Genomic DNA, 14,189 nt, shown 5'->3' with positions numbered 1-14,189 from the left:
AGCCCAGGGCCTGGGTGCTGAAACTTGCAAGATACCAGGGACCTCGACCTGTCCCCTGGGAACCCAGCACCCTGGGGAGTTGACACCTCATGACCTTGAACAGAGGAAACCAAAGCTCCGAGAAGGGCAGGGGTGGGGAGCCGAGTCGGTGCTGTCCCGCTCTGGGGATGGGGCACATGGGGGCCCTGGCGGGTTTGCAGAATCCTCTGCGGGTCATCTGGGGATAGCGTCTGGCTGGAACCCCACTTGTCCCTCAGCCCCTCGCCACTTGATGGGGAGACCAGTGTCCCACCACGGTTTTCAGTGTTGTGCACTTGTGGAGCGCCTGCTGTATGCGGGCATGTGCCGGCCTCTGGGTCACCCTCCTTCCTTTTCCACAGGCAAGGGCGGCGAGCGGGGCACGTACACCCCCTTTGGGAGAGACGCAGGGGTCGGCAGCCTGACTCAGGTGAGGCTGCATCTGCAGGGTGGGCAGGGGAGGGCGTGGGTCCCGTCGGCCCCCAGTGGCCCTTGGAGCCTGGAGAGCCCCCGTCTCCAGACAAGGGGGCAGCGCAGGTGGTTAGGGATGGGAGGTTCCCAGTGGGGGCCATAGTCACCGCTTGACTTCTCACCCCACCTTGTATTCCCTAGTTTTAATTTGAAACAAATTCGTCCCAATTGCCTCCTGATCTGGGAAGGCTCAGCCAAGTGCTGGTCACTCTCCAGCAGCCGCTGAAACAGGCCCGGTCCCTGGGTCAGGCCGGGTGGGTTGTCGATGGGGAAAGGGGAGGCTGGGGTCCAGCCTGTGGGGCCCTGTGCACAGCTGAAGGGGTTCCAGGAGACACCTGCCCGCCCGCCTGCCCCCAAGTGGCAGACAGGGAAACCGAGGCCAGCCAGGCAGACGAGGCCTGACCCTCTCTCCGTGCTCCCAGCCTTGTGGTCCAACCTCGGCACAGTCCCCGGCCTGGGCGAGATTGTCACCCGTGGCCACCCCACTGGGATGCTGACGGGCCAGTTGCCTGGCACAGTGGTCCCTTGTGGCCTCCTGTCCTGCCCCACCTGGTCTCTCTCCCGACCCACGCCCGAGGGCCTTATTCCCTGCCTGCAGTCCTGGAACCTCAGGGTACAGCTAGGCCCTGCTGCAGGCAGCACCGCCTGTGTGCACACTGGGCCTCAGCCGGGTCACAGCCACTGAGTGCCCGCGGGGCCCCAGGTCATCGGCCAGGGGCAGAACTTGCATGGCCCCATCTGTCCCCACGATGCCCCTGAGCCATGGAACGTCTGACATGCCCATTGCACAGACAGGAAAGCCAAGGCTGCAGCACTGCGCCTCGAACCCCAGTCATTGTTGCTTTCCTGGGAAGAGAGTCTATGTCAAACGCATGTCTGCGAGATTAAACCATTTACCTTAAGAAAAGAAAGGCGGGGGGTGGGGGGGGGGGGATACGTACGAAGTAAAACACACAGATTCCCTTGACACCTGAAGCATAGTTGTGCCCGTTTAGCGCCCAGACAGCAATACATCTTCAGGCTTGAGGGTGTTTCTCTCCCCCTCTTTTTCCTTCATGAAAATGAATCGGTGGTATCTTAGATAAGAGAAACGCCAGCGGTGTCAGCAGGGAGGGACCTATGCCCCAGGTCACTGTCATCCCAGGACCCTGCCATTGGCCTGGGCCCTCACTCTTGCCTTTGTTGTTTTAAACCAGAATGGCCTGGGGGCTGGGCAGGGGACCGGCTGCTAACCCTCCCCCTCCCTCAGGCCAGCTTCCTGCCCAGCGAGCTGGCCCTCAGCAGCCCGGGGCCGCTGTCCCCCTCGGGCGTCAAAGGCGGGTCCCACTATTACTCCTACTCCGGTCACCCTCGGCGGAGAGCTGCGGATGGCGGCCTGGGTGAGTGGGGCGGTGGCGGGGCGGCAGGGACGGCGGTCCCTGTGGGTCCTGGCAGTCGCGTCCTGTGAGGTCGGGCAGCGCTGAATTGGCGCGGCGAGGGTTCCACAGCCCTTGGTCGCTTCCCCAGCCATACACACCCTGCGCACCGTGCGGTTCTGTCGAAAGACGCTTCGTTTAGCGAGGTTGCTTTGATTTAGTGATGCTAAAGTCACCCACCCAGAAGTACACAGGTGCCAACGCAGGCCCACAGCGAGTGGGACCGGGACCCCAGCTTCCCGTCCGGGCCGCACTGGAGCCGGAAGGCCAGCGGCACCTGGCAACCGTGGAGGCGCCCAAGCCAGGGCTGGGGCTTAGCAGTTTCGGCGAGGGGGAGCTTGCAGGTCCAGGACTCGGCGACCGGGCGACTGCCAGGAGCTGGGGCTCGCAGAGCAGGCACCGGCTCCCGTGTCCATGAACCCTGCGACCCGGCTCCCGGCACACACCCGCCCCCTGAGTTCGCCACATGGGCCTGAGACTGGTTTAAGTCATTCTCTTAGTAGGGGAGCTTGGGGGTCTCTTCTCCGAGCTGCAGGGTGGGACTGTCTCCCGCCCCCTAGTGACAGGAGTGTCCAAGCGGGAAGGGCCCCAGTGGTGAGGGCGGGAGCCTGGCCGGGGGTGCTCACTCCTCTTGTCCCAACAGACACGCAGCCCAAGAAGGTCCGGAAAGTGCCGCCGGGTCTCCCATCCTCGGTGAGTTGTGGGACAAACGGGCCCCACAGGCCGGGTGCCTCTCGTGACCCCCTCCCGAGGGTGGGCCGGCCCTGCGTGGGGTCTGATGAAAGCCCCATGGGCTCAGCTGGACTTCTTCCCTGAGGCCCCAGCCCTGAGGTGGTCGGGAAGTCCTTCCTTGGGTCTAGCCTGGGTCCCTCCTGCTTTAAGAGAAGGTGGTTTCCTCTGGCTGAGGCGCCTCAGAAAGGGTGTGAACGGGGTCCTGGAAGCGGGAGTGGGTGGGCATCCTGGCGGCCAGTTAGAGGGTTTCCTACCCCATCCGCCCTGCTTGGAGCTGCCCTCTGTCCTCACCCCATGCCTGGTGGCTGGCGGGCTGCCAGGCCCAGCAGATGGTGCTGAGCCGTTAGTGGCTCCCAGCACGTGCTCCCGAGACTTAATCACGTTGGGAGAAAAGGCAATTTGCTGGGCTCCCCGGGTCGGCCACCACCCTCTCTGCTTGCTTTCTGTGCTGAGCCCCGGAGGCTGATCTGGCCCGTACCAGGCTGTAGGCCCAGAGGCTGTTTTAAGACTCAGCTCGTGATGTCACGTCCTGGAACATCAGAGCTGAGAGGCCCCCGAGCCCACTTTGTCCTACCATCTCTCGGCACTTGAACCCCGCTTTCTGCTCCAGTGCCGGGGCAGACGTAGCCAGTTGACCCCAGCACTTTCCTGCAGTGCCCAGGCGATCAGGGTCGGCGCTGATCCTTGAAAGCCTTTGTTGTCTTACTGCTCTGGGGCAGCTGGGGCAGAATATTCACCCAGGACCCTGCCTCTGAGGCCCCCAGGTCTTGTGTGATCAGGGCTGGGGTTAAGGCAGGTTCCAGTGCTGGGGGCGGCACAGCTGGGCTCTGCTGGATCAATAGGAGTTTACTGGATTAAGGAGGGAAAAGGCAGTCTGGGCTGGGGGTCCAGTCTACAGAGGCCTCAGGCGCAAGGCTGGGACTGTGGGGAGGGCAGCAGGTGGGGGTGAAGGAGGAACAGCAGAGAGAGGTGGTAACACGAGCAGAGCCTCAGACGCGGGGCCGAGGTGCGGTTTTAGAGGGAAGGTTTGGAGAAGCACAGGGAAGTGGGCGGTGGGGTAGATAGCCCTCCAGGTGGAGGGGGAGACCCAGCAGGGGGAGCTGCGAGGCGGGGGCTGGCCGGTCCCCACCCCGCCCGGCCCCTCCTGCCTCACCATGCCCGCTGGCCCAGCACAGGTGTACCCACCCAGCTCAGGTGATGATTACAGCAGGGACACCACCGCCTACCCACCCACCAAGACCCCCAGCGGCACCTACCCTGCCTCCTTCTACGTGGCAGGTACTTGAGGGCTCGCCTGGGTTGCCTGGGGCGGGGCCCGGGCTCCCTCTGCCCGCCCACCTCACCATTCCCCTCTCCGCAGACGGCAGCCTGCACCCCTCGGCCGAGCTCTGGAGCCCCCCAGGCCAGGTGGGCTTCGGGCCCATGCTGGGCGGGGGCTCATCCCCCCTGCCCCTCCCGGCAGGTGGCGGCAGCTCCGTGGGCGGCAGTGGCAGCGGTGGGTTTGGCGGCCTGCACCAGCACGAGCGCATGGTAGGCCCCGTGGGGTGGCCGTGGCCGGGGCGGGGGAGGTGTGTGGGCAGTGCCCCGTCTGACCCCTCCTACCCTGTCCCCTGCACACAGGGCTACCAGCTGCACGGAGCAGAGGTGAACGGCGGGCTCCCGGCTGTGTCCACCTTTTCCTCGGCCCCCACGGGTGCCTACAGCAGCGTCTCCAGCCACACACCCCCCGTCAGCGGGGCCGACAGCCTCCTGGGTACGGCCCCCTCACCCCACACATCCGGTGGGCTCAGGATCCAGCCCTGGGTATCATCATTAACCGCATCCCCCTTGCCTGGCTCGGGCTCCTCGGGCCCCCTCAGACGTTTCAAAGTGGTTCCTCGATGAGTAGGTCCCACTGTTCATTTGGGGAAACTGAGGCGCAGCAAGGGGGCTGCTCACCCTGAGCCCCGCAGCCTGCCTGTCCCCAGAGCACTGTGGAGGCACGTGGTGAGGCGTCAGGAGACACCCAACTGAGACCGGGGCTGCCCAGGGCCAGGCTGCGGCATCCGTGCAGGCAGCTGCGTGCAGAAGGGAGCTCCCCGTCAGCCGGGGCGAGCAAGCCCGGCCCAGGTGCTGGGGCTGCTGCATCCCAGAGGCTGGACCTCACCTCTCTCCACCCACAGGCTCCCGTGGAACCACGGCCGGCAGCTCTGGGGACGCCCTTGGGAAGGCGCTGGCCTCGGTGAGACTCGGCACGTGGTGGGTGGCTGGGTCGGTGACCCAGGAGGCTGACTCCTGACCAGCCACGTGGTGGCCCTTTCTCTCTCCCTGTCCCCGTCACAGATCTACTCCCCAGACCAGTCAAGCAATAACTTCTCATCCAGCCCCTCCACCCCCGTGGGCTCCCCACAGGGCCTGGCAGGTCTGTGCAGCATGCTGGGGGAGGGGACTGGGTCTGCTGACTAGCCCCGGGTGGGCGGGGAGCTGGACAGACCACATGCCTCAGAGCTCACGTTCCCATGGCCGTCGGGGAGGGCTCCCTAGAGGATGGGGGGCTTCCAAGCCAATGCTCCTAGGTCACAGCAGAGGCAAAGGTCAGGAGGCGCGACGCGGCAGGCCACATGTTGTGAGCGTTAGGGGCACGTGGGATCCAGCGGGGGGGCCTGGGATGCCCAAGAAGCAGAGCAGCCGGCCCGAGGCTCCTGCCTGGACTCCAGGACGTGGGCATGTTGGCATTAATTCACCCCAGAAGCTGTTAGGCACCTACTGTGTGCCTCATGTTTGGCTTTGCCAAGGGGGCCGGGTCCCCTGTCCCTAAGAGGGTGCACCCAGGGCTCAGCGAGGGGCCATGGAGAAGTGAGGGCCACGGTCTCCAGAGGGCACACAGGCCTGCACGGTGCCTCTGGGGCTCCGGTGGGGCGGGACTGGAAGGGGCCGCCTGCCCTGTGGGTTTTGCAGTTGGAGAAACTGAGGCTCAAAGATGTGACCTGCCCACTGGGTTCACACCCCAGCCTGGCAGAGCTGTCGGGCCAGCTGGGCTGAGATTCAGACGTGGGTCCCTTAGACTGCCCTGTGGGCGTGGGAGCTCCTGTGTGGCCAGTCTGGGCATCACAGCCGCAGACTCCCAGCCCAGCCTTTCTCCTTCCCTGGGTCAGGCTGCACCGACCCCCCCCCCCAGCCCCCACTCACGCGCATCTGCCCCTTCCAGGGACGTCACAGTGGCCTCGAGCAGGAGCCCCCGGTGCCTTATCGCCCAGCTACGATGGGGGTCTCCACGGCCTGGTGAGTGTCCTGGGGGCTGGGCAGGGTGCACCCTCGTGGGAGCGCAGGGAGCAGAGGTGCTTGTGAACACACAGGGACACCCGTTTGGGGTGGGGGGTGGCTTCGCATGTCTGCCATGGCCACAGAGCCACATCCTGTAAGAGGTCTCAGGTGTCATGGAAACAGCAGAATGTGCGACAGGACAGGTGCCCCTTGACCAGGTTAAACTTCTCAGCTAATTTGTTGGGAATAGGGTCCAAAGCTGGTGGGTGGCCAAAGCTGTGGCCGTGGCCTATGGCCCGTGACGGGCAGCTATGCTGTTGGCAGCTGTATGGGGTCCCGGCGGCCCAGGCCCCTCACCCCTGTCCACCCCACAGCAGAGCAAGATGGAGGACCACCTGGACGAGGCCATCCACGTCCTCCGCAGCCACGCCGTGGGCACAGCAGGGGACGTGCACGGACTGCTGCCTGGCCACGGGCCGCTGGCCTCAGGCTTTGCTGGCGCTGTCATGCCACTGGGCGGGCGGCATGCTGGCCTGGTGAGTGCTGGGCGAGGGCAGGCCGGGGCGTCGGCTGGGGCCAGGCCAGCACTGATAACCCCCCTCGTCCACAGGTGGGCGGCAGCCACTCGGAGGACGGCCTCTCCAGCAGTGGCGGCCTCGTGCACAACCACGTGGCCCTCCCCGACCTCTCCCGGCCGCCTGACTCCTACAGCGGTAAGTCCCTGTTGCGTCCCCTGTGCAGAGGTGGCTGCACCCCAGGGTGGCCCATGCCGTGGGCCCGCCAGTAGGTGTCACTCCTCCTTGGAGCCGCATTCCTCCTCCGGAAAGCGGGGACTGAGAGCCACCCGCCAACCTTCCCGACGGCCTGTGGGCCCGGGACTGTCGATCCGCATCTCCAGTTGAGGAAACTTGAGGTCCAGGGTAACTGGGCACTGGTGCGGAGAGGGGGAGATGCCCCCTGCCACATCACCAAAGCCCTACCTGGCTTGGTGCCAGGATCCCACAGGGGTTGGGAGGGGCCCTGCTGCTTCCGGGGTGGGTTGCTACCTCTCTCTCTATTCACCTGGTCAATCGGGAGAGTCCCAAAAGGCATATGTTTAGTGTCCATTGTGTGTCTGGCACTTTTCTCGGCACCAGGGAACAAAACAGATCAGGCAGAGAAAGGGGGTGACTTGTGCGGAAACTGGAAGGTGAAGGAAGCATGTCAGGATGAGTGCTGGGGAGAAAGTTGTGTGTGTGGGGGGGAGGGGTGCACACGTGCAAAGGCCCTCGGGCAGAGCTGTGCCTTGTGTGTTGGAGGAACAGCAAGGAGGCCCGTGTGTCTGGAGCAGAGTGAGGGAGGGGGAGAGAGGGAGGAGGGAAGGGACGGGGTAGGGGATGGGGCAGGTTGTGCAGGGCCTTGGGGAGGACTTGGGCTTTTACCCCAGGGAGGTGGGGGCCCTGGAGGGCTGTCGGTAGAAGAGGGGCGAGGCCTTGCTCAGGTGCTCATAGACGTCCTCTGGTGGCTGCTGCTGGAAGGACAGACTGGGTGGGGGGCTTGGGTTGGAAGTGGGAAACAGGGCAGAGGGGACTGCTTGTCCAGGAGGAATGGTGTGGGTGGATGCTGTGGACTGGCCTGTGAGGGGCCGAAGAGGGGCAGAGGTGGGCGATTTCCAGGTGCTTTGAAGGATTTGCAGATGTGGAGGATGAGGTACGGTTCCGGTCTGTAGGTGGGGTCTCAGGGTCCTTGGCACACAGTGGAGTTGATGGTGGGGAGCCTGGGCAGGTCCCAGGTGGGGCAGTGTCTTAGGCGGCGGGGCAGGGTCCCGGGCAGATCGGGGGGGCGGGCACTGAGGGGCCTGGAGGAGGGTGCACTACGTTGGATGCTGAGTTGAGGGCCCCATCAGGGCAAGTGGGGCGGCGTTGGTGGAGTTCTGGGTGGTTAACTGTCCGGGGAAGCAGAGAAATCAGCAGTAGTGAGAGGGGCAAAGTCACTTGGCACGAGGTTAGCCATAGAAGGGGGTAACGGGCAGGCTTGCGCATGCCCACTGGGGTTTGGGGCCCTGGGTGTCACAGGGTTCCGTCCCAGGGTCGGTTAATGCTGACCCTGCAACAGCCGGTGAGACCCAGGCCTGGGGAGGATCCAGGACTCCACCCACCCCGCCCCCATCTACCTGGTGAAAAATGCGCTGTGCCACGTGCTGCGCGCATTTGACCGCAAGGCCCCCCTGAACCCACCACACACCCTCAGGCCCGCCTGAGGACCCTGCAGCCCCAGAACCAGCCTGACTCTTGACTGGGTGTCCAGATTTTGTCACTGCACGCCTGGGTGGCGTCTGGGGACATCTTTGGCTGTTACAGGGGCAGGGATGACGCTCAGCCCCCACAGGGCCCAGGACGCCCCGGCCTGGTGGCAGCAGTTCTGAGGGAGCCCCCAAGCTGGTCTTTTAATCACTGCCCGCGTCCTGCGGTTCAGCTGCGGGAGAGCCCAGGCCAGTCCCGCGGCCACATGGTGGTTTCAAGCAGCTGTGTGCCCTCGGCCACGGGTCTCTTTATGTGGCCTGGGGGTTTTGTGGGTCATTGTCCTACTGGGTGGCTTTCCCACCCGACTGCTTGCTCAGCTGCCATGCAAGGACCAGCCCTGGCCTCACGGGACACTAGGTCCCACCCCAACCTGGGCCCACGCGTGGGCGCTTTTCCGAACCTTCCGAGCGTGTCTCCTGGTGGAGGGTGTGATTCTGGGTTGGAGGGTTGCTGGGCACACACGTGCCTGCCTTTTCCAGATAAGGCGGAAAAAGTGTTTTCCAAAGCGGTCACACCCATAAGCGATACTCAGACCCGCAGCATTTCAGCATTTCCTGAAGCGATGACACAGATTGCAGGCTCCCGGGGGCCCTCCCTGCTCCCCTCGGGCTTCTCCATCACGTCCGTACTGACTTGTACAGTTCTTTGGGATCGTGGGGACCTGCCCTTTGTTGGCTTGTACGTGACGGCGTCTTCTGTCCAGTGGCGCAGCCGCTTATTTTCTTGGTGATGAGAAGTTCTCAATTTTGATATATTCAAGTTTATCGATTTCTGTTTCTTTTGAGGACAGCTCCTTAGCGTTTTAGGAAACAGTTTTCCGCCCCTGAGTGGCCACGACATTTCGGCGCACTTTCTTCTGAAGGCCTTTCGGTCCGTGGGGTCTGGAACGGGTGCCCGCGTGTGGCGTGAGGCCGGTGTCCCGCTCTCGGTGGGCTTCTGGGTGGCTTGCCGTTGCGCACGGAGGCCCCTGACTCCGGCCCGTTGCAGATCTCGGGCGCGGCGCCGCCCCAGGGCCTGGCGACATCAAGCGGGAGGAGCAGGAGGACGGAGAGAACGTGGCGGCCGACACCGCCGAGGACGAGAAGAAGGACCTCAAGGCTCCGCGCACCCGGACCAGGTGCCGCCCCCCCCACCCCCACAGGCCGGCTGCGCACGCGCGCCCCCTTAGGGCGCCGGCTGCGCGTGCGCACGGGGGCCCCTCGGGGCGCCGGCTCCCGAGGCCGCGGCAGGCCCTTGCCCGGCCCTGCCTCACTGTCTCCCTCTGGCCCCTGGCCCCGTAGCCCGGACGAGGACGAGGACGACCTTCTCCCCCCAGAGCAGAAGGCTGAGCGGGAGAAGGAGCGCCGGGTGGCCAATAACGCGCGGGAGCGGCTGCGGGTCCGAGACATCAATGAGGCTTTTAAGGAGCTGGGGCGCATGTGCCAGCTGCACCTCAACAGTGAGAAGCCCCAGACCAAACTGCTCATCCTGCACCAGGCCGTGTCGGTCATCCTGAACCTGGAGCAGCAGGTGCGAGGTCAGTGGGGGCGCCGCTCCCCTCCCCCACTGCTGCCCTCGCTCTCCCCTCCTCCCTTCTTGGAGCCCACCTCCCCTGCGTGACATCCCCCGCTGTGACCTTCTTCCCTTGCCCTGTGACCTTTTCCCTGCAGTGACATCACCCCTGCAGTGACCTCCTCCTGCTGACTTTCCGCCTCCTACAGTGACCAGCCCCCCTTCAGCGACCATTTTCCATTTCCCTGCTGTGACTATCCCCCCAGTGACCATCCTCTGCAGTGGCCGTTCCCTCCTCAGTGACCATGTCCCTCCTGACCGTGGGCCCTCTGCCTAGCCAGGCCCCATTGCCGTCTCCAGTGGGTTTTTTTGACCGTGCTGCGTTGGCAGGCGGGATCCTAGTTCCCCAACCAGGGATTGAACCCGCACCCCCTGCAGTAGAAGCGGGGGAAGTGTTAACCACTGGACCGCCAGGGAAGTCCCATCCCGTTGTCCCCTCAAGTGAGAGGAACAGACTCTCGATCCCTAGCCCTGTAGCCCTGGGCACTTTGGCACAGAACTGTCTCCTCAGACCCCAAAGACTCCACCTGCCCAGCCCTTCCTTCTGAGGAAGCCCAGAGCCCGGCTGGCAGGGACTCGTGTCCCCTGGCTCCCAGAGAATGTCACTGTCGCTCTAGCTCTGAGCAGACACTTCGTGGGGCGCCTGAGCCCATCGGTCCCCACCTGCAGGTGGGGTTCACCCCCCATCCCCAAGGCTGAGTGAGGGTCAGGGAGGCTGTGTGACTCCCTCCAGCTGATTCCTTAACGACCCCCACCCCACCCCCGCTGCCCCATTAACCCTTTCTCTCCTGCAGCGCTGTCGCTTGGACCGGAGCTAGGGCCCTGGCCTGCCGCCCACTGTCCCCTGAGCTCTGGGGTTTCCGCGTCCCCACGGCGGCATGGGCGTCACGCCGCGTCCGCCCGCCTCTCTGCTCTCTGCCCCCCCGTGCTCCCCCACCCTGGCCGCCCACCTCCTCATTCCCACCGGCTGCCCTCCTTACCTCGCACTTGCGCCCGAGCGCTGAAACGGCAGGGCTGCGACCCGGGCCTTTCCTTCCTCACGGCCCCCATCGGGACTTGAGGGAAGAAAGGGGCCCCGAGGCCTGTCTGTCAGTTTGGTCTGCACGCTTGTCCTGAGCTCCGGCCGCCGCCGCCACCCGCGGGGGTCGCTCAGGCCCGAGGGCAGGGTGGGCGGGCAGGACGGGCTCCCAGGGAAACAGGCAGATGGAGAGGTTGCTCGTGCAGAGCCCCACGCTGCGCCCCTGGGGGGCCTGAGCTGGGGTGTGGACCCCGTGGTCAGCTCTCTGAGCCCCTGTTCCAGACTCGTTGGGGGGACTCAACACTGTGCCCCGCCGCCCAGCGGTTACAGCACAAGTGCCAGGCCTCAGGGTCCTCCAGGCAGGGCTCAGGGCGGCCACTCCAGGCCCAGCTCTCAGGCAGCCAGGGTCCAACGTGGGGCAGGTGCAGTCCTGTGGCGCCCAGGCATGAGGGGTCTGCAGGCTGTGAGCTGGTTTGCTTCTGTGGACTCAGTGTCCTGAGCTCTGGGAGCCCCAGGCCTAGCTCTCCTTCACCCAGCAAGCAGCTGCTCTGAACGGGGAAGGTCGTCATCCTGGGGGTGGGGGGCATGGGGCCTCCCTGTTTCCTGGCCAGTCCTGGGCACGGCGAGCGGGCGGGGGCAAGGGCTGCGCCCAGCTCCATGCACATGCGCGGGTGGGGGTCAAGGCCCCACCTCCTGCCAGGCACACGGCATGCGCACTCGCAGCCAGCGGGTGCCCTCCCCACGACCCCCGCTCAGGACTAACGGGGCCCCGGTGCTGTGACCCAGCAGTACGGAGGAGGTGCTGTCCCTGGAGGAGAAAGACCTGAGGGACCGGGAGAGGCGCATGGCCAATAACGCGCGGGAGCGGGTGCGCGTGCGGGACATTAACGAGGCCTTCCGGGAGCTGGGGCGCATGTGCCAGCTGCACCTCAAGTCGGACAAGGCGCAGACCAAGCTGCTCATCCTGCAGCAGGCCGTGCAGGTCATCCTGGGCCTGGAGCAGCAGGTGCGAGGTAGGCGCCCGGGCCGGCCCCGCCCCGCCCTCCTGCCCACCGGGGACCTGAGCCACCGGCGCCCCCCGACGCTCATCCAGCTCTGTAGATCCCCGGCCCAAATGGCCTTCTCGGGGACGGGGACAGGTCGAGAGATGGAGCAGCCGTGCGGGCCCCCCCCCCAGTTCTTCCTCCCCCGGGGACCCTCTCCCACAGTGCTCTCCCCCTCCCCCCAGAGCGTAACCTGAACCCCAAAGCGGCCTGCTTGAAGCGCCGAGAAGAGGAGAAGGTGTCCAGCGTGGTCGGAGATGCCCAGATGGTGCTGTCGGCCGCCCACCCAGGCCTGGGCGAGGCCCACAACCCTGCCGGGCACATGTGACAGGAACGCCGCCCAGACGAGTGACCCCACCTTGGTCTAACCTGGGACAGTCACGCCAGGCGCCTGGTCCCCACCCCACGCAGCCCGTGGTCAGCCTTGAGCCAACAGCCAACATCGCCCTGGGCGCTCCGGAGGCAACACCACCGCCAGGCCTCTGGCCTGATGGATCCTGAAACTGCGTCTGGGCCCTGCTGCCCAGGCCTGGGCGGCAAGGAGCATTGTTTTTGTTTTTGGTATATACATGTTGTCAGACAAGAAAATGAATGCCTTAAGTATAAAACGTGAAGACTCAAACATACCGTTCACAGGAGGGAAATGCTGTGCGGAGCCAGTTTGGTCGGCAGCCACCAACCAGCAACTTGTGCCTACGCCTGAGAGGTTTTTTTTTTTTTTTTTTAAGGAAAATAAAAGGAAACTTAGTTATGAGAGTTTTTTTTTTTTTTTTTTAATGTAGAAGAAAATTAGTAAGAATGAAGCCTTTGGTCTCTTTTTTTTTAGCTTTTTTTGCGTATGTTTTCTAAGCAACAAATTTTTTTGTATAAAAGTCTCGTGTGTCTTGCTATTTTTGCTGCTGTTTCTAGAAATGAGCATTGCATTTCATGATCAACAAGGTTATTAAAAGTTGTATTAAAAAGACCCCAGGACTTCCCTGGTGGTCCAGTGGTTAAGACTCCACGCTCCCAATGCAGGGGGTAGGGCTTCAATCCCTGGTCGGGGAGCTAAGATCCCTCGTGCCACGTGGCGTGGCCAAAAAACTTTAAAAAGACCCCGTGTAAACTTGAGGTGCCCCCGCCCCAGGAGCCACTGGAGCAGGGGTGGCAGGTGCTGTCCAGTTCAGGTTCTAGTGTGGGGGGGCTTGCTCTTGTGGTTTTGCTCCCTGCGAAGTAGCAGGTGGGCCCTTGCTTGGTGGGGGCCTCCCCTGCCAGATCTGCTCCCCTCCCTCAGGAAGGGGGACACCCTGCTGGGGCACCTCCAAGGAGGCAGGGACGCTCCCCTGTCACACAGCCGAGGTTCCTGCCCGCAAGCAGCTCGGGTCCCCCAGGCCCCTGCCTGCGGCCTGCCAGCCCCACATCCCTCCAAGTCCTGGGGCCTCTCTCAGACGGGACTTTGTGAGGACCAGCATTCCTGGGCCCGCGGCCTGTGTTGCTGAGCGTGGTGCTGGGGGGCCTCCCTAAACACCCCGTTCTTCATTCTCTGAACTCTGGCACAGAAACCCCCTGCTCCCCGAGTGGCCTTCCTGGTGTGGACTGGGGAAGTTACAGGATCCCCCTGCCCAGAAAGGCCCCCAGGCTGTGTGTCTGTCAGGGTTGACGCCCCACTGCAAACCAGGAGGCTGAGCTGCTCTCAGGCCCTGGGCGCCAGCTCCCAGGCCTCCCCAAGTAGCCCTCTCTCCCGTGTATTCAGGGGAACCCACTCGGCCTGGGCTGTCCCAGGTTTAAACAAAGTCCAGGGCGGTTGGTCACCTTACGTGTCACCTGGGTGTGGGGTCAGGCCTGCTGGGGTCTCACCTGCCCTCTACCCCCTGCAGAGAGGCCTTACGTACCCCTAGGCTGGCTGCGTGCACCCCACCCTACCAGCATCCCAGGTGTCTCCCCCAAAACCCCCTCACTCCCCGAGCACCGGGGCGGCCTGACTCGTCAAGACTGGAATTCCCCACGGCCGGGGGCCGGGTGCCCCACGGGAAGCTTGAGGGAACCCCAAGGCCAGCAAGAGCGGGACATCCCAGCTTGGGGCCGGGGCCACCTCCAGGTCCCTGGTATCCCCTGGGGTCTGCCCCTAAGACCGATCAGGGGACTCTCCTTGGTGACTCCCCTGGTCTGTGGGTCTTGTCTCTCTTTGGGGAACCTGCCTCAGTTTCCCTCTGCCTCGGGCCTAACCCACAGACCCAGATGGGCAGGGGCTGAGAAGCCTCTGCGGCCCCCCCGAGGCCCACAAGCTTTTGAACTGTGTATTACATATATAATTTAAGTTTTATATATTTTATATATATATAATGAGATTAACCCAGCACGGGAAAAAGTAGCCTTGGGGGAGGGGAAGAACCACAATTACAGGGAAAATTGTGCTCTGAGTGCCTCAGGATAACTG

General features: G+C 63.9%; 1 protein-coding gene across 4 annotated transcripts in view; it reads left to right on the top strand.

The window, feature by feature from the left end:
- TCF3 (transcription factor 3) overlaps nucleotides 1-12,337 on the top strand; it is a 34,105-nt gene extending 21,768 nt beyond the window's left edge. The window contains exons 6-19 of one of the 4 annotated variants that reach the window (XM_065873106.1): nucleotides 381-453; nucleotides 1,744-1,868; nucleotides 2,548-2,597; nucleotides 3,812-3,914; nucleotides 3,997-4,166; nucleotides 4,257-4,389; nucleotides 4,799-4,857; nucleotides 4,959-5,037; nucleotides 5,824-5,897; nucleotides 6,254-6,415; nucleotides 6,490-6,592; nucleotides 9,149-9,278; nucleotides 11,517-11,743; nucleotides 11,959-12,337. In XM_065873106.1, the coding sequence (XP_065729178.1) occupies nucleotides 381-453; nucleotides 1,744-1,868; nucleotides 2,548-2,597; nucleotides 3,812-3,914; nucleotides 3,997-4,166; nucleotides 4,257-4,389; nucleotides 4,799-4,857; nucleotides 4,959-5,037; nucleotides 5,824-5,897; nucleotides 6,254-6,415; nucleotides 6,490-6,592; nucleotides 9,149-9,278; nucleotides 11,517-11,743; nucleotides 11,959-12,101 (1,631 nt within the window). In that variant the 3' untranslated portion in view covers nucleotides 12,102-12,337. Of the gene's footprint in view, nucleotides 1-380; nucleotides 454-1,738; nucleotides 1,869-2,547; nucleotides 2,598-3,811; nucleotides 3,915-3,996; nucleotides 4,167-4,256; nucleotides 4,390-4,798; nucleotides 4,858-4,958; nucleotides 5,038-5,823; nucleotides 5,898-6,253; nucleotides 6,416-6,489; nucleotides 6,593-9,148; nucleotides 9,279-9,441; nucleotides 9,678-11,516; nucleotides 11,744-11,958 lie in introns of all 4 variants that reach the window. The other 3 variants (XM_065873103.1, XM_065873105.1, XM_065873102.1) reach the window with 3 other exon arrangements.
- Nucleotides 12,338-14,189: the final 1,852 nt, after the last annotated feature.

The sequence above is a fragment of the Phocoena phocoena genome, chromosome 3 (assembly GCF_963924675.1).
Source record: "Phocoena phocoena chromosome 3, mPhoPho1.1, whole genome shotgun sequence".
In the NCBI taxonomy this organism is placed as follows: Eukaryota; Metazoa; Chordata; class Mammalia; order Artiodactyla; family Phocoenidae; genus Phocoena; species Phocoena phocoena.
The sequence above is the reverse complement of the archived record's forward strand: the minus strand, read 5'-3'. Positions and strand labels throughout refer to the sequence as shown.